The 20,992-nt window shown below is 41.4% G+C and overlaps 1 protein-coding gene across 4 annotated transcripts in view; it reads left to right on the top strand.

Annotated features, from left to right (window-relative positions):
• APP (amyloid beta precursor protein) overlaps positions 1-20,992 on the top strand; it is a 222,561-nt gene that overhangs the window by 185,083 nt on the left and 16,486 nt on the right. For 2 of the 4 annotated variants that reach the window (XM_082279367.1, XM_082279365.1), the window contains 2 exons: positions 4,721-4,942; positions 12,953-13,006. In XM_082279367.1, coding sequence (XP_082135493.1) covers positions 4,721-4,942; positions 12,953-13,006 — 276 coding nt within the window. The remainder of the gene's footprint in view (positions 1-4,720; positions 4,943-12,952; positions 13,007-20,992) is intronic. The other 2 variants (XM_082279368.1, XM_082279366.1) reach the window with 1 other exon arrangement.

The following is a 20,992-nucleotide window of genomic DNA, read 5'->3' as shown; positions in this document are numbered from 1 at the left end:
AATATTTGGAACAAAATCAGCCCTGAAAAACTGATCTTGGACTTTGCCAGTAGTGTCAATAACTGGAAATCCTAAGGCAAACTTTTTTTAGCAGTTCAGCTATTGAAGCAATTATTTGTGAATCATTTACTCAATGCAGACACAGCTGCCTCAGTGTGATGGACTCCAGCAGCTTCTATGGCAGGCACTTCCAATTTCTCACTGCCATTCAGTGTCTGATTCATCCTGTCAGATGGGCTTGACTCGTGGCCATTGTTTCCCTGCTTGTAAAATGGATGTGATCATAATTCTGATGGTTGTAGTATCTGTCTGCCTCACTTGAGCTATTGTGCAGGTCAGTTCCTCTCCAGGCTGTGTACCACAGCTGAGTGGAAAACAACAGAGCTGACAACATGCTCCCACTTGGATAGCCTTGAGAGGGGCTTTGTGTGTGACTACTCCCAGCCCTCAGAAATTTGGATATAATCATGGTATCGTGATGGGAGTTTGGTGTCCCTCTCTGTCAGCTTGGCAGGCCCAGCCATGCCTGCACCATGGCCTTTCCTGAGTGCTGTGCCAGTCCTGGTGCCACTCCTCCACTGCCAGAGCTCAGGTCCTTCCTTCCCCTCTGTGCATCATTTGTCCCTTTCCAAGGGCAGGAGCTGTCTGCAGGTGACACTGAGTGGGTCAGCAGCAGGGCATGGACAGGAGTTGTGCAGGATTGGCACTGCCCAGGGCAAAGGAGTGGTTGGGGCACAGCTCCCCAGCACCATCCCCTGCCACTGCTGCCTGAGCTCCAGGTCTCTACAGATGCCCCACACCATCCTCTGGGGATGGGGAGAACAGTTGGAACAAGGGGAGCTGTCCCCGAAAACCAATGCCCATGTTTTAAAAGGTCTGCCGTCACTAAGATGCTCAGTACTGTAACACTCTCTCTTGTGGTCCATGATGACATGGTAGTACAGTGTTCTCAGCTGCTGTCATGTGTGGCTCCCTGCAAGGCACATGGACACCAGACTCCTCCCTCAGGCCACTAAAATCCAGCTCCTTTTTGTAGTCTCTTCATCCCTATCTAATGAAAATTAACATGTCATGTGATCGTGTCTGCTCAGAATATCAAGGTGCTTCATCTGTCGTTCTTCTGATTAAAGGAGATGGTTTAATTTGAAAAAGGAGTAGTGTAAGTGCAGTTTGGAAACAAAAATCAGACTTATCTTCTATGTTGAAGATTAAACAGGTGTCATAAAATAATACTGTTTTCAGTAAAATGAACATGAAAAGAAAAACAATTCAGTGTGACTGACATAGGCTTTCTATACTGTCCTAGTAAGTCATTCTAATGGATAGATTAAATCACGTAATTAAATTTTGTGTTCACATTAGTCTTACCATCTTCTCAAGTAATTACTCTTTAAACTGGAAAATTTATTTTAAAACATTATTTTACAAGATTCAGAACCCATGTTTGTCCCAGAGCTGAGGTTGCAACATTTTGTTTATTTTTGATGTTCTGAATTTAGTGTTACAGCAATAGGGTGGCAGCAAGTTTCATCAGCTATCTCCAGGTGGCCTTTGAGAGATGTATTAAAGAGCAGAGCCCTACTGCATCATCGTTGACAGAAGCACTGAAGCAGTGGCACCTCTAGTGCTCGTGAGGTAGTAAGGGTCCTTACTGAGCCTGCTGCATGGTTACATTGTACTTCTGTGGTATGAAGCTTCATCGAATAAAGTTGGGAGAAACATAGCATTCAAAAGATTTTTCTGAGGGATCTAAAGCTCTGGTGTATAGAAAATTAGATGCCCTTCATCACTGATGTTACCAGGAAATGAGTGAGCCCCTGTGGAGTGGCATAAAGGATTTAGCAACAGAGTGGTGATTCATGTCCCTGACTTGCTACATGGGAGATGTAAGTGCAAGTGTGGGTGTGAAGTAGCGACAGTCAGGGGGTCCTTAATGAAGTGCAGAGAAGACAGTCTTTGTAAAAGCTATTGTATCATTAGCTGCCATGTGTGTACTCATGTGCTCACTTGCACTCTATTACAGTCTCCTATTATGAACTATTTAGCTCTGTGGTACCTGCTCATTATTGGCGCCTTATTAGCAATTACTGGTCTTCATTGCAATTGCTTACTTCAATGCGCTCTTGTGCAGCAAGTTCCCTCAAAGTACTTGCAAACAGTATGTTGTTCCTACAAAAACAGATGTCAGTGAAAGGTGCAGGGGATCAAGAATGGAATTGTAGAATAGTTTTGATTGGAAGGGACCTTTAAAGGTCATCTAGTCCAACTCCCCCTGCAATGAGCAGGGACATCTTCAACAAGAGCAGCTTAGTCAGAGCCCTGTCCAGCCTGTCCCTGAATGCTGCCAGGTACAGGGCATCTACCACCACCGTTATTGTAAAAAATTTCTTCTTTATATCTTACATAAATTTACTTTCCTTCAGTTTAAAACCATCACCCCGTGTCCTATCGCAAAAGGCCCTGATGACAAGTTGGCCCATTGTCATAGGTTAGCAAGCATAGTCCCGGAAGGGATGTCCTTGCTAAGGGGTGCTTACAGTTTCCTCTGGGAACTGATAGAACCTATCAGCTGGCCAGTTTGAATATGGACAATTCTCTAAGCCACTTAAAGTTGTGAACACCTCTGTGATCCACATTTAAGAATAGGCAAACTCCCCCTCCAAGCTCTCTCTCGTTTCCGGTGCTGGGACAGGTGGCTGCAGGCCCATGTGGGGGCCAGCGGGCCCAGCCAGGCCCTGCTTGGGCCAGGCCGGGCTGGGCCATGACCATCCTGAAGCCATGGACCTGTTCCAGCCATGGAACCCCCCCCACTGCCTTGCCGTGGGCAGCCAGAGCGGCTCGGCTCTCCCCCCTCTCCACTGCGATAAGAAAAATTCAACATTCCAGCTGCAAAGCTGCAAGGCCGAGGTGAGATTAACCGTTTTACTGCTGTGAAGAGCTGAAAACCTGAGGGAAGAGAGGGAGGAGATGCTTAAAGCTGAAATTCTGTTGTGAAGCTATGGTATATCAGAGTATCCTGTTGTAATTTCATGAAGATATGGGGGGTGGAGTGTTCAACTCGTGAGCAAAAGCACCTGCGCCAAGATAGGCAGATGCTGACGCAGCTGTAATTTCATGAGAAGTTTGGACAGGGAGAGATGAACCAGATGAGGACTTTTGCTCCAAACGGGAAAGGAGAAAACCTCAGTCCCTAGAGATGTTCCCAGAGATAGTCTTAACGATGAAGATGATGAAGACCCTTTGCTCCCAGGGAAGGAGAAGGGCCTCTGTTTGTGTTTCTGAACAGCTCAACCTTAAAATTGTACCCCAAAAACCTTCAAGAGTGGACCCTCGAAAGCAGTTGCGGGAAAAGCTGCAAGTCGGGGGAAAGGACTCGCACGCAGGCAGAGAGACTCCTCTTCCTAAATGGACTGAACAATATTTGGAAGTGGGCGGCTGGCTCGTTGTGATACTGTTTTCATAGCATGAGCAAGAAGAGACTTCTCTTTCTAAATGGACTGAACAAGGTTATTATGGAAGTGGTAAACAGACTGAACATCTTAAGGGTTGTTTTTTCACATTGTCAGTGGGAGAAGGGAGGAAGGTGGGGGGAGGAGGAGAGTTCTGAAAGTGGTATGATTTTTTTTTTTCCCTCTTTTAGGTCTGTTAATAAACTTCTTTATATTCTTTCAAGTTTGGTGCCTGCTTTGCATTTCTCCTAATTCTTATCTCACAGCAGATAAACAGTAATGAGTATTTTGGACCAAACCACTACACCCATCTTTCTTATAGACCCCCTTTAAGTATTGAAAGGCCACAGTAAGGTCTTCTTCTCCAGGCTGAACAGCCCCAGGTCTCTCAGCTTGTCTTCATAGCAGAGGTACTTCAGCCTTCTGATAACTCTGTGGCCATCTGGACTCACTCCAGTAAGTCCATGTCTTTCCTGCTCTGGGAGCAGAGGAACTTTTATGTGAGACAGGAGTAGGAATAATGAAGCACACACAACCTCTGAGCTTATTTTTAACACTGAGTTGAACAGTGTGTCCTATACACCTGATGGAGCTGAAAGGTACTTTGATTATTCTCACCTTGCTTCAAGAAAAAAAACTCCACAACATAGATAATACTGTGTAGCTTTAGGTGCTGGTAGCTTGTAAAATAATTTGCCTGTAGATGTCTATTACTGCTTTTTAACAAAGAACTACTTCAGTGTTATGATGAAGTTATATATGTTAAAAAATCAAATGTTTCTTCAGATTTGATGTGTTATAGTAAACCAAATTTAATAGAGTGACTGCTTTGAAGATTTAGGAGTTAAGAGTTGTGATGAGCTTTGGCAGTGACCATTTAAGAGGAAGGAGAAATTACAAAGACATTCCTTCCTGTGGATCTCTTGCCAGTTGACTTATGGCAGCATGTTGAGTTGAAGAGAATTGTTTTGTGCTTCCTTCCAAAGTGGTTAGGAAGAGCCAAGGAATGTATATAGCACAGACCTGTGATCTGTTATGTGGTAGAAATGTGGATAGGAAACAGTACTGAACAATTTTGGTTGATGTTTCAATAAAATGCCTTAGTGGCAGTGCTTATCATCGGGTTGTTACTATTCCAAGCCTTAATGTTTTTATTTATCATAAGAAAACAGAATCTCACAACAGTGAATTCTTACTTTAATAGCATTGAAAATAGGTCTGTAGATACGCTGGCTCTTCCAGATAATTTTTGCATTGAAATTTCCTTGCAGATGAATTACTTCAGAAAGAACAAAACTACTCTGATGATGTTTTGGCCAATATGATCAGCGAACCCAGAATCAGCTATGGAAATGATGCTCTTATGCCTTCGTTGACGGAAACAAAGACTACAGTTGAACTTCTTCCAGTGGATGGAGATTTCAGCCTAGATGACCTTCAGCCATGGCATCCCTTTGGAGTCGATTCTGTTCCAGCCAATACTGAAAATGAGGGTAAGTACAATAGGGGGAGAAGCCACAGAACTTCCTGAGCTTTGTGGTTTCTCTTCATGTTGTTCCCTGAAAACTGATATTTTTTTAATGTAAGTGGGATAAATGTTCTGAAGTGTACATTTGGAACTGGTCTGCCATGTCAATTTTGTCTCTGATGGAACAGAAAGTCCTGATTAAAATCTGTAATTTAGACACACAATAAATTTCAGAGTTGAGCTTACTTGCCTTCAGAGACAAACCATAATAAATTCTAGGAGATTATGAGTAACAGTCTTGTAAGATATATGACAATGACCAAAGGGAGATAGGTAAGTTGTTAGATCTGTGCCATGATGAAATGAGTGTTTTATTTAAGATAGAGCTTTTTATTTGCTGGCATGAAAATGACTACAGTTCCAGCATACTCCTATTTCTGGGTTTTGAAAGACAGGTGTCTGCTAAGGAAGGCAGAAGCCCCCTTGAAGTGGCAGATATAACCCCTTTTTCCCTCCAAGTTATTATATTTTGAAATCAAGGGCCTTTAGGCAAAGATGTGGGAAATAGGAATAACAGTTCTTTACTATATATATATATATATATATATGTATATGTATATGTATATAACCAGTCAAACAAAACAACAACAACTATGACAGTAACAGCACACACAAACCCAGTCCCAGCCTTCTCGGCTGTCAGGCTATTTCCCCTTGGGTGCAGTTCCGCTCGCAGCCGGCAGGGGCGCTGGCGGCCCCCGGTGAGCAGGGCAGGTGCGATGGTTCCCCCGCGGCTGCAGGGGGCGCTCCGGAGCGAGCTCGGGAAACACGCGGCACCCGTGCCCTGGGATCCCGGGAAGGGAAGGAGCAAAGGCTTCACAAATCCCTGGGCAGCCGATCCCAGACTTTCAGGAACAGCAGGCTAGAACGGCAGGCGGGAAGAGCAGGCTAGAGCAGGCGAGACGAACGCAAATCCCGGGTGGCAGGCGAGATGTATCCAGATGGGAGAACCCCCACGGATGCCCAGGCAGGCAGGGCGAGCAGGGCTACAGCGTAGCGAAAACTCGAAGCAGCAGCAGTGGGGCAGGGCAGCCACAGCTCGGCCTCCAGCAGGGCAGGAAAAGCGGCTTTTGGGGTCCCGGCGTTGTTTCCAGCAGGAAGAGAAGAACGGCCAAAAAGAAAGAAACAGCAGCTCCTTTCTCTGCAGCTTCTCTCTCCGGACGCTCAGAGCGAACTGACCCCACACCCAGGTGTAGACAAAAGGAGTAGCCAGGCCTGCCCCACTCCCTTTTTTTTGTCTTTCTTAAGTACAGCTATTTGTCCCCTAGCAACATGCATATGGGAGAAAATTCCTTTAACAGAAAAAAACCCTTAAGACTAGACTAAAACCCCAACATCCTAGCAGACACATGATGTTATTTTCTGGAATGTACTGCAGAAATGTTCCTACGTGCTCATCAATACAACTTGGCTAGTGAAAAGGTTTTTCCTGAGGAGTATTTTATGTTGTTCATTGACTACTTCATTGAAGTGACTGTATGCTACTGAAATAATCCATGTAGAATCTGGAATTGGTAGTTAACCTAGGCACTGGAGCCAATAAATCAGAAACCTGAGGACTTGGGTCATGTCATTTAAGTTCCTCCTCTTGCCTTTGTTTTCCTTTAAAAGTTTAACTGCACTGTTACTAGTGCTAAGTTAATCACATCAGTGGAAGTTTGATACTGCAAAGCCACAGTACATACAGAGCCTGGAACTGCAGAAGTGTTCTCAGGCACATCTGTGATTTGTAGCTGAACTGCACAGACATTAGCATCCTCCTCAAGTCTTTTGAAACCACTGGCTTGGGCTGTACCTGCTCTCAGAATGAGTTCTGAGATCATCCTTACGCAGTTACTCTCACTCCAGCATGGTGTGTGAGTGACTGTGAGCAACTGGGGGTGTGGGAGATGAAAGGTGGAACATAGACATGGATTTGCCAGGTCTGGTGTTGGTGCCAAGTGAAATCAGTGGAGTCAGAAATAGTTTTGTGATCAAAGTTTGTCCCAGCGAGTCAGAGAAGCCTAGGATCAGGCAAAAGAAAAGACCTGCACAAAGGTCAGTGAGGCAGATGTTTAGCAGATTTGAGGGGAGGAGGGGAGGCTGGTCAGGAGTAGGGCTAAAATCAGAGTACCAGGGAGTCAGCACTGCAAGTTGGGGACCAAGTAAAAGAGCAGAGCCAGAGCAAACTCAACAGACCAGCCAGCAGGAAGAACCAGAAGGCAGGAGATGGTGACAAGGACTCCAGCTGTGTCCAAAGGGCACTTGTAGCCAAGTGGCATGCCAGGCAGTGAGAGCAGCTGGCTGGAGCATGTCAGGCACTGACAAGGGGCACAAACGGCTCACAGGCTGGCAGGCTGAACCTCATTTTCTGGGAGAAGGAGCTGCAGTTTGCTTTAACCCTAGCGCACATATCAAGGCTGTCTGCCAGCAGCAAGTCGCAATCTGGCTCATGCTGTCTGTCCTGCAGGAATTATCAGTTCCAGCTCTTGCTCCAGTTTTTTCCGTAGCTAAGGCATCCGAGGCATCAGTTTCTATACCTGCTGCCTGCTTTCGTGAAACATGGGGGGGATTAATTATTTTTGATATCTGTCCTGCTAGCTTTCAAAATATGTTGATTTCAGTCACCAGGTTTAGGAGTTATTAGGTAGACAGGTGCACCCAGACATACCCATAGTTTAATCACACAAGCATATTTTTTCCTTCAGAAACCTATCTAAGCTCAGAATCCAATTATGAAGGGTACTTCAAAGTGACACTGAATTCCCACAGGCAGCTATACTGAGCATGGTACTCCTTTTCAAATGTATGTAGCAAATAAGAAACAAAAACTCTCCTGCGTGGAATAACATACCATTTAATTATTAGTCCTGTGTGTTTTAATGCAGTATGTGGTTTGTTGCAGCACTTATTCTTTCATGCCTTCAAGTTGCTGGGGTTTAGTTTTGGATTTTTATACCAGGATTGTATTATATTTGTCATGAACTTATTGCAGCAGTCAGTTCTGTTAGGCCAACCGTTATAATTGTTCAAGTATGCACAGTTAGAAGTGGAAATCGTTTGGTGACTTAAACCTCTTCAGGTCATGGACTCTTCAGGTCCTTCTTGTTTCCTGTTATACTTTTCTGTCATCTACCCAAACCACAGTGTTCTTAATGTCATCATGCCTACAATACCTTCTTTCTTTGGAGACCCTCTCTGTACCTTTGCCCATAGCATCAAAGGGGAATTTCACAGCTTTGTTTTTTCCTTTGTGTTTGTCTCCCACTTCGTTGTTCCAGAATCCCGGGACTGACTGTGCCATTTGTCTTCACTTCCCGTGCATGTTTTCTTCTTTGATAGTGGTCATACTTCCGGCTTTGTCTACGTTGCTTCCAAAAACATGTTTCTGTCTTCTTATAATATGGTTTGGAAGTAGCAATAAGTTAATAACAATTGACCTAATTTTCTCCTCCTCTTTTTTTCTTTCCCTCTGATGAACTGATGAAGTTGAAATACTACAACCCCTCCCTAAAATTTGTTATTATTCATTCCCATGCCTATTTCCTTCCATGACCATGATCTAATCCCAGGTTTCACTCAAAGATATTAATAATGTATTGGATTGGTATGTTGCCATGTAATCCTAAGGTTTCATAACTCCATTTGAAATTTTCCCAATCTAAACTGCATGTTTTAAAGGATAGGTTTTGTGCAAATAGTTTATTTTCCTAGAATTGCTTTTACTGACAAATACATGAAAAACAGTCTAAAAATAAATAGACTTTGAAAGTCTAGCATAGCTCAGTGTTTTCTGCAAGTACTTCCTTCCTTGTTTTCCCCTGAGATAGTTTCCATGGAAATGTCCACAGAAGTTAATCTGAAGTAACAGGTAATATACTACTTGCATGGCTGTATGGATGTCCAGCGTGATGCGACACAAATTAGGTTGACCAAGAAAAACACTTTCTGAGGACCGTACAGAGGCACCGTGAAAAATGTCAGGAAACTGTATTTCAGCAATGCAAAATGCATCTTCAGAGGTGACCCCCAACAAACTCCCAACGTCTGTGAAGCTCTGACACTGCCAAGCTCTCTGGGCATTTTGCCAGTGACTAATGATTTGGTGGTTTACACTTTGTATTTTAGCTTGCAGGCTACAGGGAGCCTTAATGCCTATATCTAGTATTTATCTAAAGTGAGATTCCTGTAAATGTACTGTGTTATCCTTATGATTTGTCCAGTTGCTCCCTCAGCAATGTTCTTGATAGGTGAGCATCAGATAGCACACCTGCTGGTTCATACCAGTTTTTGATGTACTTTTCTTTTATTTTTGAAAAGAGAAGTAAGTATTAGATAAAAGTGGGAATGTGTGGCCTCTATGAAGCCTGAGTAGTCAGTGTAAATAAAGATGTAGCAATTTAGTTTGATGAGTCTATTTGTACACTGCATTTTCAGTCTTATTTCTGTGCACATGGAAGTATATTCAAGAGAAATATAATTCTGGAGCATTGTCTCAGTTTGAAAGATAGATGTCCGCTAAGGAAGGCAGGAGCCTCCCTTGGAATGGAAAATATGACCCCTTCCCTCCGAATTATTATAATTTTGAAATTAAGGGGCTTTCAGGCAAAGAGATGAGAAAAGGAATAACATTAGTTTACAAGTATGTATATGGATAACAAGGCAAACAAATAACAACTCTGACAACAAACAAAACCAGAGACCCAACCACAGCCTCTCAGCTGTCAGGCCCTTTCCCCTTCGGTGCAGTTCCGTTCACAGCCGGCAGGGGGCGCTGGTGGCTCCCGGCCGGGCAGGGTGGGTGCGATGCTTCCCCCACGCCTGCAGGGGGCGCTGTGCCACGAGCTCGGCCGCTTCTCTGCACGTGGGTAATGGCGGCACAGCCGGCGGAAGGGATGGAAAAGGGGCTGCCTTTACAAACCCGTGGAGCAGCTGATCCCGGTGCCCCCTCTGGACAGTAAAAGGAGCTGTAGCAGGGACCTCGGAGTAGCAAGCTGGGAAGGCAGGGATGAGCAAAATCCTGGGGTGGTAGACAAGATGTATCAGAAACTTGGCAGCTGTAGCTGGAACCATGGGACCCCCTGGCAGACAGGGGGTGTGGGGCCTGCAGTGTAGCAAAAGACCTGGAGCAGTGACAGAGGAATGGCAGGGGCTGGGAAGTGACTGCCCGGCTCCTGAACATGGCCGAGAGAGAGGTTCCCTTGTAGGGGGAAGAGGCTCGGGGATCCCAGGGTTTCCCCTGAGGCACCTCAACAGATGGTGAAAGTCCTTTTTTAGTGAGGTCGGCTGTTAATGAGGTCCCAGTTCAGTGGCTGCTGTCACAAGCAAAGGCTCACACACAGCAGAAGAAGCAGGACTAAGCTGGGCTCTGGTGGCGGCTGTGAATTCATGCCCCCCCCCCCCCCCCCACCACCAAGGCAGCAGCTCAGATCCTCCTCCTCCTCAGCTGAGAGCAAGAGAGCTAGCAGTTGCCCCAGCCCCTTCTTTTTCCAGCCCAACACTCAGGTATCTCTGCTCCTCTGAAAGATACCCTCAGATAATAGAAGTGCAGCCAGATGTCCTCCTCCCCTGAGCTTGGTCACTTCTTTTGTCTCTCTTAAGTGCCTAGTTATTGTTCCTTAGCAAGAAAAATGGGGGGAAATTCCCTAAGAGAAAAGAAAAGCAAAAGGAAAAATAACCTCCAACAAGCATCAAAATGAATGCACCTTTTTTGTAATAGCACACAGTACATATTTGAGTTTTGATTATTGATAAATGCTGTAGTAGGTTTAAATTTCTTCCCTCTTCATTAACTGTTGAGATGATGTGGTCCAGTGAGGGCAAGCAGTGAGAAAACCCACAGACAAGATTTTCAGAGTCAACTGCTGTTTGTGCATACATCAGTACTGGGGCAGAGAAGGCAGGTTTTAAAATGCTACTGAAATTCAAAAGGTGGTAGCTCAGGGCTCTCCAGAAACCAGTCTTTCTTTGTACCAGGCTGCCTGGCATCACAATCTGCTTTGGAAGACCCTTGGCTCTTACCATTTGCCTCCAGTTTTTGCCCTGAAGTTGGTTTGTGACCTTGACCAGGTCTTTTTGCTTCTGTGTCAGTTATGAAATGTGCCAGTGGCCCAGCCTTTCCCCCCTGTAAAGTGTTTCCAAAATTACAGATTACAAGAATTATTCACTAGTAATACTTTCACCTAACCACAAATACTGCATTACTCTGAGGTCAGATTCATGCTACTCTACAACAGAAACCTCTTTCATCCTTATCCCCTTCACCTACTCCCATTTTTGTTGCTATGCATAGGCTTCTCTCTCAGTTCTCCATAGTTGTGGCCATGTAGGATTACAAAGAGGAGAGAAATAAAACCCCTCTGCCTTCTAGGGAGAATGTGGGGGCCAGGGTAACAGAGGAGGGGTCTGCAAGAGCAGTTTGGATAATGTTTGCTTGTGGTTGTTTCTTCCCTTGGGTCCTTGCCACTGAAAATTACTGCTGACCTGCCTAAGGATATGTGCTGAGAATATTGAAAACCTAGCAGAAGACATAGATGGGAAAATACTCAAAACTGTAGCTTTTAGTTAAGGATGGAAATTGCGTTTTATATAGAACTATGTAAGGAAAACAATTACATGGTCTGCTAGTGCTACTCTGAATTCTGCAGCACCAGACCAGCAAGCTCTGTGAAAGTTTGCCTTTCTGGAGACACAAGTGAGTCAGATGTGCTGATGTGCTTTTAGTCTGCAGCTACTCTAAAGCTGAATTACTGTGGTTTTTTCAGAGGCAGGAGCTCATGCAGTCACCTCCTGTGTGCAAAGGACATGGGAGTCACTTAGGCTCTCACTTGTAAGCATGGTAGGTTGTTTGTCAAACCCACAGGAACATTAAGCCAGTGACACATGCTTCCTGAGAAGATCGGCAATTCCATTGCTCAAATCAATATTATCATCAGGTTTGTGTGATTTTCCAATGAGCAGTTCTTCTTGATTGAAAACTGTGGATCTCTCAGATTTCCTGTGTTACTGCTGCTCACTTACTGCTGATAAAGGCTCATACCTGAATCCAGAAATTCAAATAAATGAGAATATATCTTAAAAAATCTGAATTCTAAGGAACAATGTAACATTTCATTTCTGAATTTAAGTTCTTTGACACTGTCCAAGATTGGGTAGATAAGGCAACACAAGTGGAGCAAAACAGAGAAACAACTAAAAAAGAGAAGTAAAAATCTGAATGTTTTAATAAACATTTCCAGTATGTTTGAACTTAACTGAGGCAGTAGGCAGTGACTTAAATAGCTCTACGTTTTGCAAATCCTGTTTTTTTATTAGTGCCAGTGAGCTCCATCAACCTTAGGTTTCAGCAGATAAAAGCTTAGTAGGGTAATAAAAAAGCTTTGTGAAACTGGATACGGCACACAGTTGGATAGAAATTTGTGTTTCTTCTTTGTTTCCCTTTCAAAAACTGGAAGACAAATATGCTGTTCACAAATCAGAGCATATAGGAATGAAATATTGATTGTATTTTCAAAATGCACTTTACTTTTTTTAAACATTATAGCTGGTGCTGTAAAGAATCCCAGTTGAAATGAAAAAGGAGATATTCAGTTGGCTTTTAAGTCAATATTGGTAAAGAGCAGCTGCAGGAACTCGTGTCCATTCTGGCTGCCAGTTCTGATCAGACAATGGGAAAAAGTTTGCATGTAATGAATATGATTTTGTTCTATTGACAGAAATTCTTTAGTCTTAATGGTTTCTCACTTGAAGCAGTAACCAGAATATGATGTAAAAGTGACGCCTCAGCTCTGAAGCTTTCCTTGTGAAGTCACACCTATCCCTTCCTTTTACTTTCAGGATTAACTGAAGGCAGATATTTTCTAGCTGTTGCTTTGGTAACTGTTGATGCAGTATGTCTCTCCTGCACTGTCCCACGAGAAGACCACTTGACTTTATAATTTTGGGGGATTTTGTTTATTTTTGTTTGCTTTTTTGTTTCTTTTCTGCACATGCCTAGTTGAGCCCGTTGATGCCCGCCCAGCTGCAGACAGAGGACTCACCACGCGACCAGGTATATGACTTGCATGGCTTTTACCTAACCTGTATTTTTCTGGCATGCATGTGGTCTGCTGGAGCTTAAATGATTTACCTTTGCTTTGGTGTACCCCTCTCATAAAATTTAATGCTACTCCATGAATGAGAGAAGCATCGTTCCCTCACAAATTCCTCCTGTGTGACTGCTGTCCATATTGAGGGCATTTGGTATGTGTGCTTGCAGCCGGAGTGAGTCCCAGACCCAGAACTGGTTTGTATTGAAGGTCTCATCCCTTCCAGTAATAACACTTTGGCAGGTGCAGGAGATGGTAAACTTGGTACCCCTTAATACAGTCGCTGGTTCTAATTTGGGAATGTATGATAGAAATGTTGAATGCTCTATGTAGAGTGAGCAGGGCTAATAAAGAATTAATGCGTACAATTTCAGAACTGTCAGGGGCATTGATATTTTTTGCTGTGGTACTTACCTTACTTACCTCCAAATACCTAAAACTCAGTATTATCCTTCTGGATTCCCTGAGGATGCCTGAGGACACAGCTATTCATTCCATTCTAGGACAGAACAAGGTGATTGTTTCTGCTCTCTATGTACCACTGTCTCTGTATTGATTTCAGAATAGTAGCAGATCACTAGGTTGCAAATGTTTGGAAAAGTTAAAATGGGACAATTCCAGTTTCCAAAAGAAAAAATATTTCAGCTTTCATACTAACTTTTTTTTTGCTTTTGGGGTTGTTTTTCATCTGTTTTTTGTTCAGAATTACCTGAAACTGTTGATTCCATTGGGAGGAAACAGCCGTTTATTTCAGAAGAGGTTACTCTCCAACTCTTCGACATAGTGAGAATATATTTTAGGGTCAAGATTATTTCAGTGTCACATCATAATTGTGTTTTCTTTCTTCAGATCACATTAAACTGATTGATCTGTATCCTTTTTCCCTTCATCTTGTCTTCCAAACATCCATTAGATAGCATCACAGACAGCATGTTCCTAGTGGTTTTAAATCTTTCAGATAATTCACCCATGTTTAGCAACTACAGAATTTGCTACAGCGGGAGGTAAAATAAGCTCATATGTTGCAGCAATTGGGATATGTGTCAGAACTGGCCAGGTAGTGTGCTCCTAGCACTGTTTTAGGAGTCCGACATCTTTACTTGTGTTTAGAGTCTTAATTCAGTCCATGAAGAGAGCCTGAAACAGGTACAGAGCTACAATGCCAAAAATCTTGGGATCAGGGAAAAATCCCTCCAGTACTGCATTATCTACCTTCCTTCCCAAGAGCAGTAGAAGTATCACAGATGAAACATACATATGTTTAATCCAAATTTTGTAATGTTAATTCAGTCTAGCCATTTTCTTATAATACTAAAATCTATGATTATTTACAATTTTAATTTCAGTCATCTTGAAAAATCTCCTGTTATGAGGCCCATATTTATTACTCAAGGTTATTCCTTCCTCCCTTCTGCTCCCTCACACGTAAACACACGTCTCAGAAATCCTCAGTGTCTCTTCTCTGGAACACACTCTACACTCTAGTTTCAGAGTGAAACTATATGTTTTAGTTAAATGTATTGGAGCACTTTGTTGGTTGGGGTGATACAAATAGTACTAAAAGTAAGTCATGAGTGATCTTGGTGAATGTGTGCAATAGACTACTAAGGACAGGTAAAAAGTATTTCAGCATGTGACCATTATGGCTTGAAATTTCCAGTAGATGCCGTAACTTTCGCACTATGAAAATTGCATGGAATATTTTCTCAGTGTTCTGCTAAACTGCAAAAGTAGTGCTTAACTTCCCTATGTCTTTAATCACCATTTCCAGATCTAGAAAAAATTTTTCTTACTGATACAGATTCTGTCTATAAATGTCCATGTGGTTTTTCATCATCCTTGAAAAGCAATTTATGTGTGACAAAATTTCAATTTAACAGAGAAATTATTCCAGTCTGCGTATCTTCATGAACTAGGAATAGAGGAAAGCAAATGGATGCTTATTTAAACAGTGAAGTGCAAAAGGGATTCTGATAGTTTGAAAATGTGTGCTTTAAAACTGTTTTACTTTACTTGCTAATTACAAATAAAATTTCTATATTAGAGGTTCAAAAAGGAAAATAAATACGCTTCGTGCAGTAACTGTCCTTTTGGGATAGTCTCTTTTTACAGTTTGGGGCTATTATTAAAAAAAAAATGAAAAAAATAGCAATTAGAGTGAAAAAGTATTAATGAAAGACCTGCAGATTAATGCATCCAGCTACTTGTAATTTTTTAATTCCCCAGCTTCTTGTTGGTTTCCTGAAAGGTTTGCCCTTTCCATGGGCTTGGTGCTTCTATTTGCTTGACTCAAGTGACCTGCTTCTTTAGGGTGAAAAGATGCAACACTCCAAGCCTGCATAAGAACAAGTTAATGTTTTGTAGCTGTTTGAATTTCTTGAAGAAAATGAGCTCTGAAAGGACTAAAACAAACATGCAAACACGTGCCCTTTTTTCTCTTTTTAATTTTATTTTCAGTACTTTTTGCTTACACAACATTCTTAAAATTATCAGTATGTTTTTCTTACAGGCAGATCAAAATCATGCAGATCATCTTTGTTACTTTCTTACAAGAGAGATAGTTTGGTCAGAGTACAGAATAGATTCACAGATTTACAGAATACTGGGTTGAAAGGGGACCTCAAGGATCATCTAGTCCAACAAGTATTTAGGTGGTGGTAGTACTTGTGATACCTAGAATCTTCTTCTTTCACCACATCATTCTCTTTCAAGAAATGAAGTCTGTGAGTCAAGTCAGAAAAAGTAAGGAGCTGTCCAGTCCATAGAGCAGAAAAGTTTACGAGTAAGGACCAAGTTCAGAGCATCTGTTGAAATTTCTGCCGGTTGTCTAAACCCCCACCTTGTGCTCCACCTTGGCTGTCTACAGTTAAAGCTTGAATTGGAATCTGATGTACATCAGTCCTAGGGAAAGAATATTGTCTGGACAAGGCCCATTTTCTAGTATGGATAAAACATCTGTGTAATTCACATGGGTGTTAGAAAAGGACTCTAGTGCCTCAGCTTACTGTCCTTCCCCTTCTTATTTCACAAATGGGCGAACAAAAAGAAGAATTATGCCTAAAACCATTTCTAATCATCTCCTTACTAAAAAGGAAGTAAACAAGATGGTAAAAGGTCAAAGGGAAGAAAAAAATCTAGATGTACTAAGTAGTCATCAGTGAGCTATTTTTTAATACAGCACAAAATTGTAACAGGTTTATGACATATTTCTTGCTATTTATAAATTGCTTTATACAGGGAGATGTTAGATGTTAGAAGGCTCCAGTCCAGCCTGAGAACTTCCACAGGAAGAACTTTGTCTCAAACCGAGACAAAACAAATACCTCTTTCCTTGATGACCTTGATGATAACTTTTTCAGTAGTGTTTCCTTCTCTTCTGTGCTCCAGCAGTCACTTTTTCATGATGAACACTTAATTTCTTGCAACTGAATTTTGGGTATCTGTTCATTAGTAACTTTTTCTTTGTGTGCGTGCATGTACATATAGAGACATATACACACACAAAAATACATATAAAAACATCTCTAGATGCTCATGAGCGAGCTCGTTTCACTTACATTAATTCAGCAGGTCTGATCTGTGGAAATTGAGTGAAGATTAGAAAATGTGACATCAGAAGGAATGCTGCTTAGCATGTTTTCATCTGTTGCAGAGTTGCAGCTGTAAGTATACACTGACAGCTGTAATTACATCACTTACAAGATGCCCATAATTCACAATGCAAGGATTTTATGCTATTAAGTATGTTACTTTCTTCCGTATAGTATAGTTTGGACTTGGTGGTGATTTTTTGTATTATTCCAATTCTTTGTCAGTTGATCATTTTTGCAAACATTTAATTATTTTGGGGAAACATTGCACATAAAGCTGCTTCTGTGTCTTTGGCCCTTCTGCTAATAAATCATAACATGTCTGTCTTTATTACATTACATAAAAACAGAGGGGTTTATTTCCTCATGGTTGCAGAGGCTCTGTAAGCCTAATGGCTGTTCTGCAGAATCATTAGCACATACACTGCAGTCTATATGAGGTGAGGGCATAGAGCAGCTTAATTATTTTGATTTTCTTGCCAGAAACTGCCAACATATTTTTTTCCCGTCTTTGTGATGTTCAATACTAACATCACAAACAAACAGTCTTTAAACAGTTGCTTTAAACAAACTGTCTGCAGCTACCAAATAAAAGTCATTAATGGATTATTTTCCATTAGACTGTTTTGGTTTATTTTATAAATGAGATAAGTGCTATCTGTGAATGCAATTATAGGTGCATATGCACAGCATCTGGATTGACATACCAGAAAGATTATCAAACCGGATTTTACTTGTTCTGATTATTCATTTCTACACATGTATTCTGAGAAAGAATTATTTTATACTCTGTTCCAATGAGATTCTTTTGTAAAAAAGATAACACTTGTATTGCACTTATTTTCTGCTTTCTTCAGTTTGAGAGCCCCATAGTCATCCATGAAGTAAAAGTGAAACCAGCATTTCACTGTCACCTTAGGAGAGACCAGAAAGTTTTAGTTCCATGCAGTCTTAAAGTGCATTTGAGTTGTCCTTACAAAAATGAGCATATAATCTTCATTTTCATCTCTATGAGTGTACAGTATTCATTCTTCTTTCATTTCAAAATTAAATGACCTGCACAAAGTCACGGAGTCGTATGGAAGTAATAGTTGAACTTTTGGTTAGAACAGGCAGCTCTCTACCCCTGGGGTGTTTCAAAGAGTGCATTCCTTCCCTTCCACTCTTTTTATCTCAGATGAAGCTTAACCCAGATAAAGTTGTTTGCCACACATGTAACAGGCTTTGATTCAGCAGCTCTTTTCTTGTTCTTGCCTGTGACTCAAGCACAGTTCATTGACATGGAGCTGAATGTTTTCCTGAATGCAGTCAGTACCGCAGTCACTCAAACTGGTACTTTGGTTTTCTCTAATGTAGAGACCACCCAGGTCTAGTTGTTTAAACTGTGCTTCACTTGGAGATTTAATTTTTAACTCCAGATGTAACCTCAGGCACAGCTAATACTGTCTCAGATCTGTGCAAAACAGTATCACAAAACCTTTCTAACTGTTTATGTAACCAGTAGATGAAGTAATTGCAAGCAGTATGGTAGATAATGTGCACCTAGTTATATCCTTGGTGGAATTCACTCTATCCTCTTTTTTTTAGTCTTCTGAAAGCATAAATATATATTTACACAAACACAGAAGCTCATCAATGTGAGTATAAAGTGTTCCCCAAGGCAGCTATTTGGTTTTTATTTCATATGACTAAATTTTCACTCTTTATGATTTTTTTTTTCCTTTAGGTCAAGGATAAATAAGGGTTTCATACTCTCCATTTTTTGATGTTTGGAAATGTATGTGTGCACAGATGCATGTGTACACATGTATGTATAAAAACAGTTAATATTGCTAATTAAAAGCAATATCAATAAAAAGCCCATCATAGCTCATTTTGTTGAATTCCACTAGAAGCTTTTAAACCCCATGGTTTTTTATAACAAAATAGCTTTGTCAGTTTTTCTGAGGAGCTGTGAGTTAATATATTTGCCAGCTGAATTGAAGCATTTTTAAATTGCAGTTATTAGGAATGCAACTCCCTAAAGATGGTATGTAATCCAGAAGAAAACTGTTAATAATTATCATTATTTGTGAATTTTCAATGAGGCTGTTGCTCTCACTTTTCATCTTGTATATTGGCTTTTGTGTTTGGGTTGTGTATTTTAGAATTGGTGGTGAAAAAAGATCATTTTGTCCCAGGTCAGGATTAAAGTTCTTGTCAGAGGGAGAACTGTTCATGTGTTTGTCTTCAATGCAAGGGTAAAGAGGTATTAGGAATCCCTTGACTGTTTGCATCTTACCTCTGATCAAAGTTGTAGAAGGACCCAAAGTTTTTCCTTCTTCAGTTACTACCCTTGAAAAGTATATCTGTGATTTTAGTGTGCAAGACTAAATGTGTGGTCACCAGGACAGTAAAGTGAATGAACTGGTAATAAAGAGAATCTCTTAAAGGTCTCAATTCTATAACATTGTGGAAAGGTGTATGTAACCCCATATATATTTTTATCTCATACCAGGTATTTAATTGATTCCAGTGCAATGTCATACTTCTCCTTACTATATAATCAGTTATTTGCAGAAGACCAGCAGTTTACCCTAGCTGAAGTCTTTTTGATAACTTGTAAGGGAGGTAGAAGGAAGGAAAAAGTTGCTATCGGGTTTGTTAGTGCAACAGCTGAAAAAAAAAAGATTTTTTTGTTTCTGAACTTTTTCTGGTGCAAGTTGCCAAAAACAAGTTTCAGTAAGTCTTAACATCATTAACTTCCTAATATCAAGTCCTACCTTGTGTTCAGATTCCATGGCATTTTTGTGGGGCCTTGGTCACTTGGCCCAAACCAAAAAATTTATGCCTGATCTCAAGACAAAAAAACATGGTTTAACCTGCTACATGCTGAAAGCATGGCTCCCATGCTGCTGTTTGGTTGGAAGGGGAGGAGGAAAAGGGAACCAAATCAAAGAAATGTTGCTCTAGGGAAGCCTGAGCCTGCATTTTTCCAGCAGCTGAGACTACTGGTGAACTTATCCACCCTCTGGTGCTCATTGACATGACCTGTTCTGCCCCTGAAATGCTGCTGTAACTCCTGCCTGTGGCATTTGACTGTTGAACAGAAGCTGACAAAGACCCACAGTCTCAGCCGTTGCAGCTTTGCTTTCAGTAAAAGTGGTCAGACCCCAAGAGCAGAAGTGCTCATGTCCATTTTCCTACCTATAGCAGTGGTACAAACAGGGTATGTACAGATTTCACCTCTGCCTTATACCCCGGCACATTCATTGAACTTTTGGCAGCTAGCATTTGATAGGTTCCAGGACAGAAAACTATATTTTCACCATTGTATTCAGTAATCCTGAAGGAACCTTCCTTCTATGCATTTTTTCATTTGTATTTTGAACATCCTCGTGATTTGTGCCAGTGAGTTCCACAGTCAAATTTTGCATTGTACTGAATTATATATATATATATACACACTTTCTTATGTTACTTTTCAATCTGCTCTATGTATGTATGCTGCATGTAGCACATGTTAGTGTCCTGTATTTCTTAGAAGAAATAATGAATGACCATTTCCTGTAGACTTTCCCCTTGTCATTTGCAGTCACACACTCTTGTGTTTCACCTCCTTTGCCTCTTCCAGTCTGAAGACTCATGATTTTAGTCCTTCATATACAGAAACCATTCCATTCCTGTGATCATCTGTGTCTCCCTGCATTATATCTCTTGTAGTTCTTCTGCCTTTGTGTGAGGTGGAGTGACCAGAATAAATAGCCAGATTTAAAATGAGGATGCATCGTTTATACAGCGGTGTGACAATGTTTTGTTTTCTCTATTTTCTCATAATTGCTCCTACCTTTCTCTTTGCTTTTTTGAAAGCTACTGAGCCAAGTGCCCACAGAGTTACTCGCAGTGACTCCAAGGTCTCTGTCCTGGGTGGAACGGAGCTAAATTAGTCTTTATAGCTATATGTATAGTTAGGGCTGTGTATCCCCACAAGCAGCACTTTGCATTGTATCAACACTGAATATAATTTCCCTTTTATTGTGCTCTTGGAATTTGTAAGATCCTTCTGCAGTTCTTTGCAGCTGGTTTTACTTTGACTATCCTCTTTTTTTCTTTTATTTTTTGTCAGTAAACTTTGTCACGCCACTATTCACTCTCTTATCCAGATCACTTCGGAAACAGCACAGCACAGATCCTCATGGGACCCACTGATAAAGTGTTTCCATTGTGAAAAATAGATGTGTATTTACACCTTATTTCCTTTCGTTTAGTCAGTTATGGGAAGTCACGTAGAACTTTCCCTTCTAATCCTTGGCATCTTAGCTTCTGCCAGAGCTTTGATCAGGGACCTTCTCAAAAGCTTTTTGGAAATACAGATTCACT

The sequence above is a fragment of the Coloeus monedula genome (assembly GCF_965178545.1).
Source record: "Coloeus monedula genome assembly, chromosome: 3".
NCBI classification, from domain to species: Eukaryota; Metazoa; Chordata; class Aves; order Passeriformes; family Corvidae; genus Coloeus; species Coloeus monedula.
This window is presented reverse-complemented; position numbering and strand designations above follow the sequence as displayed.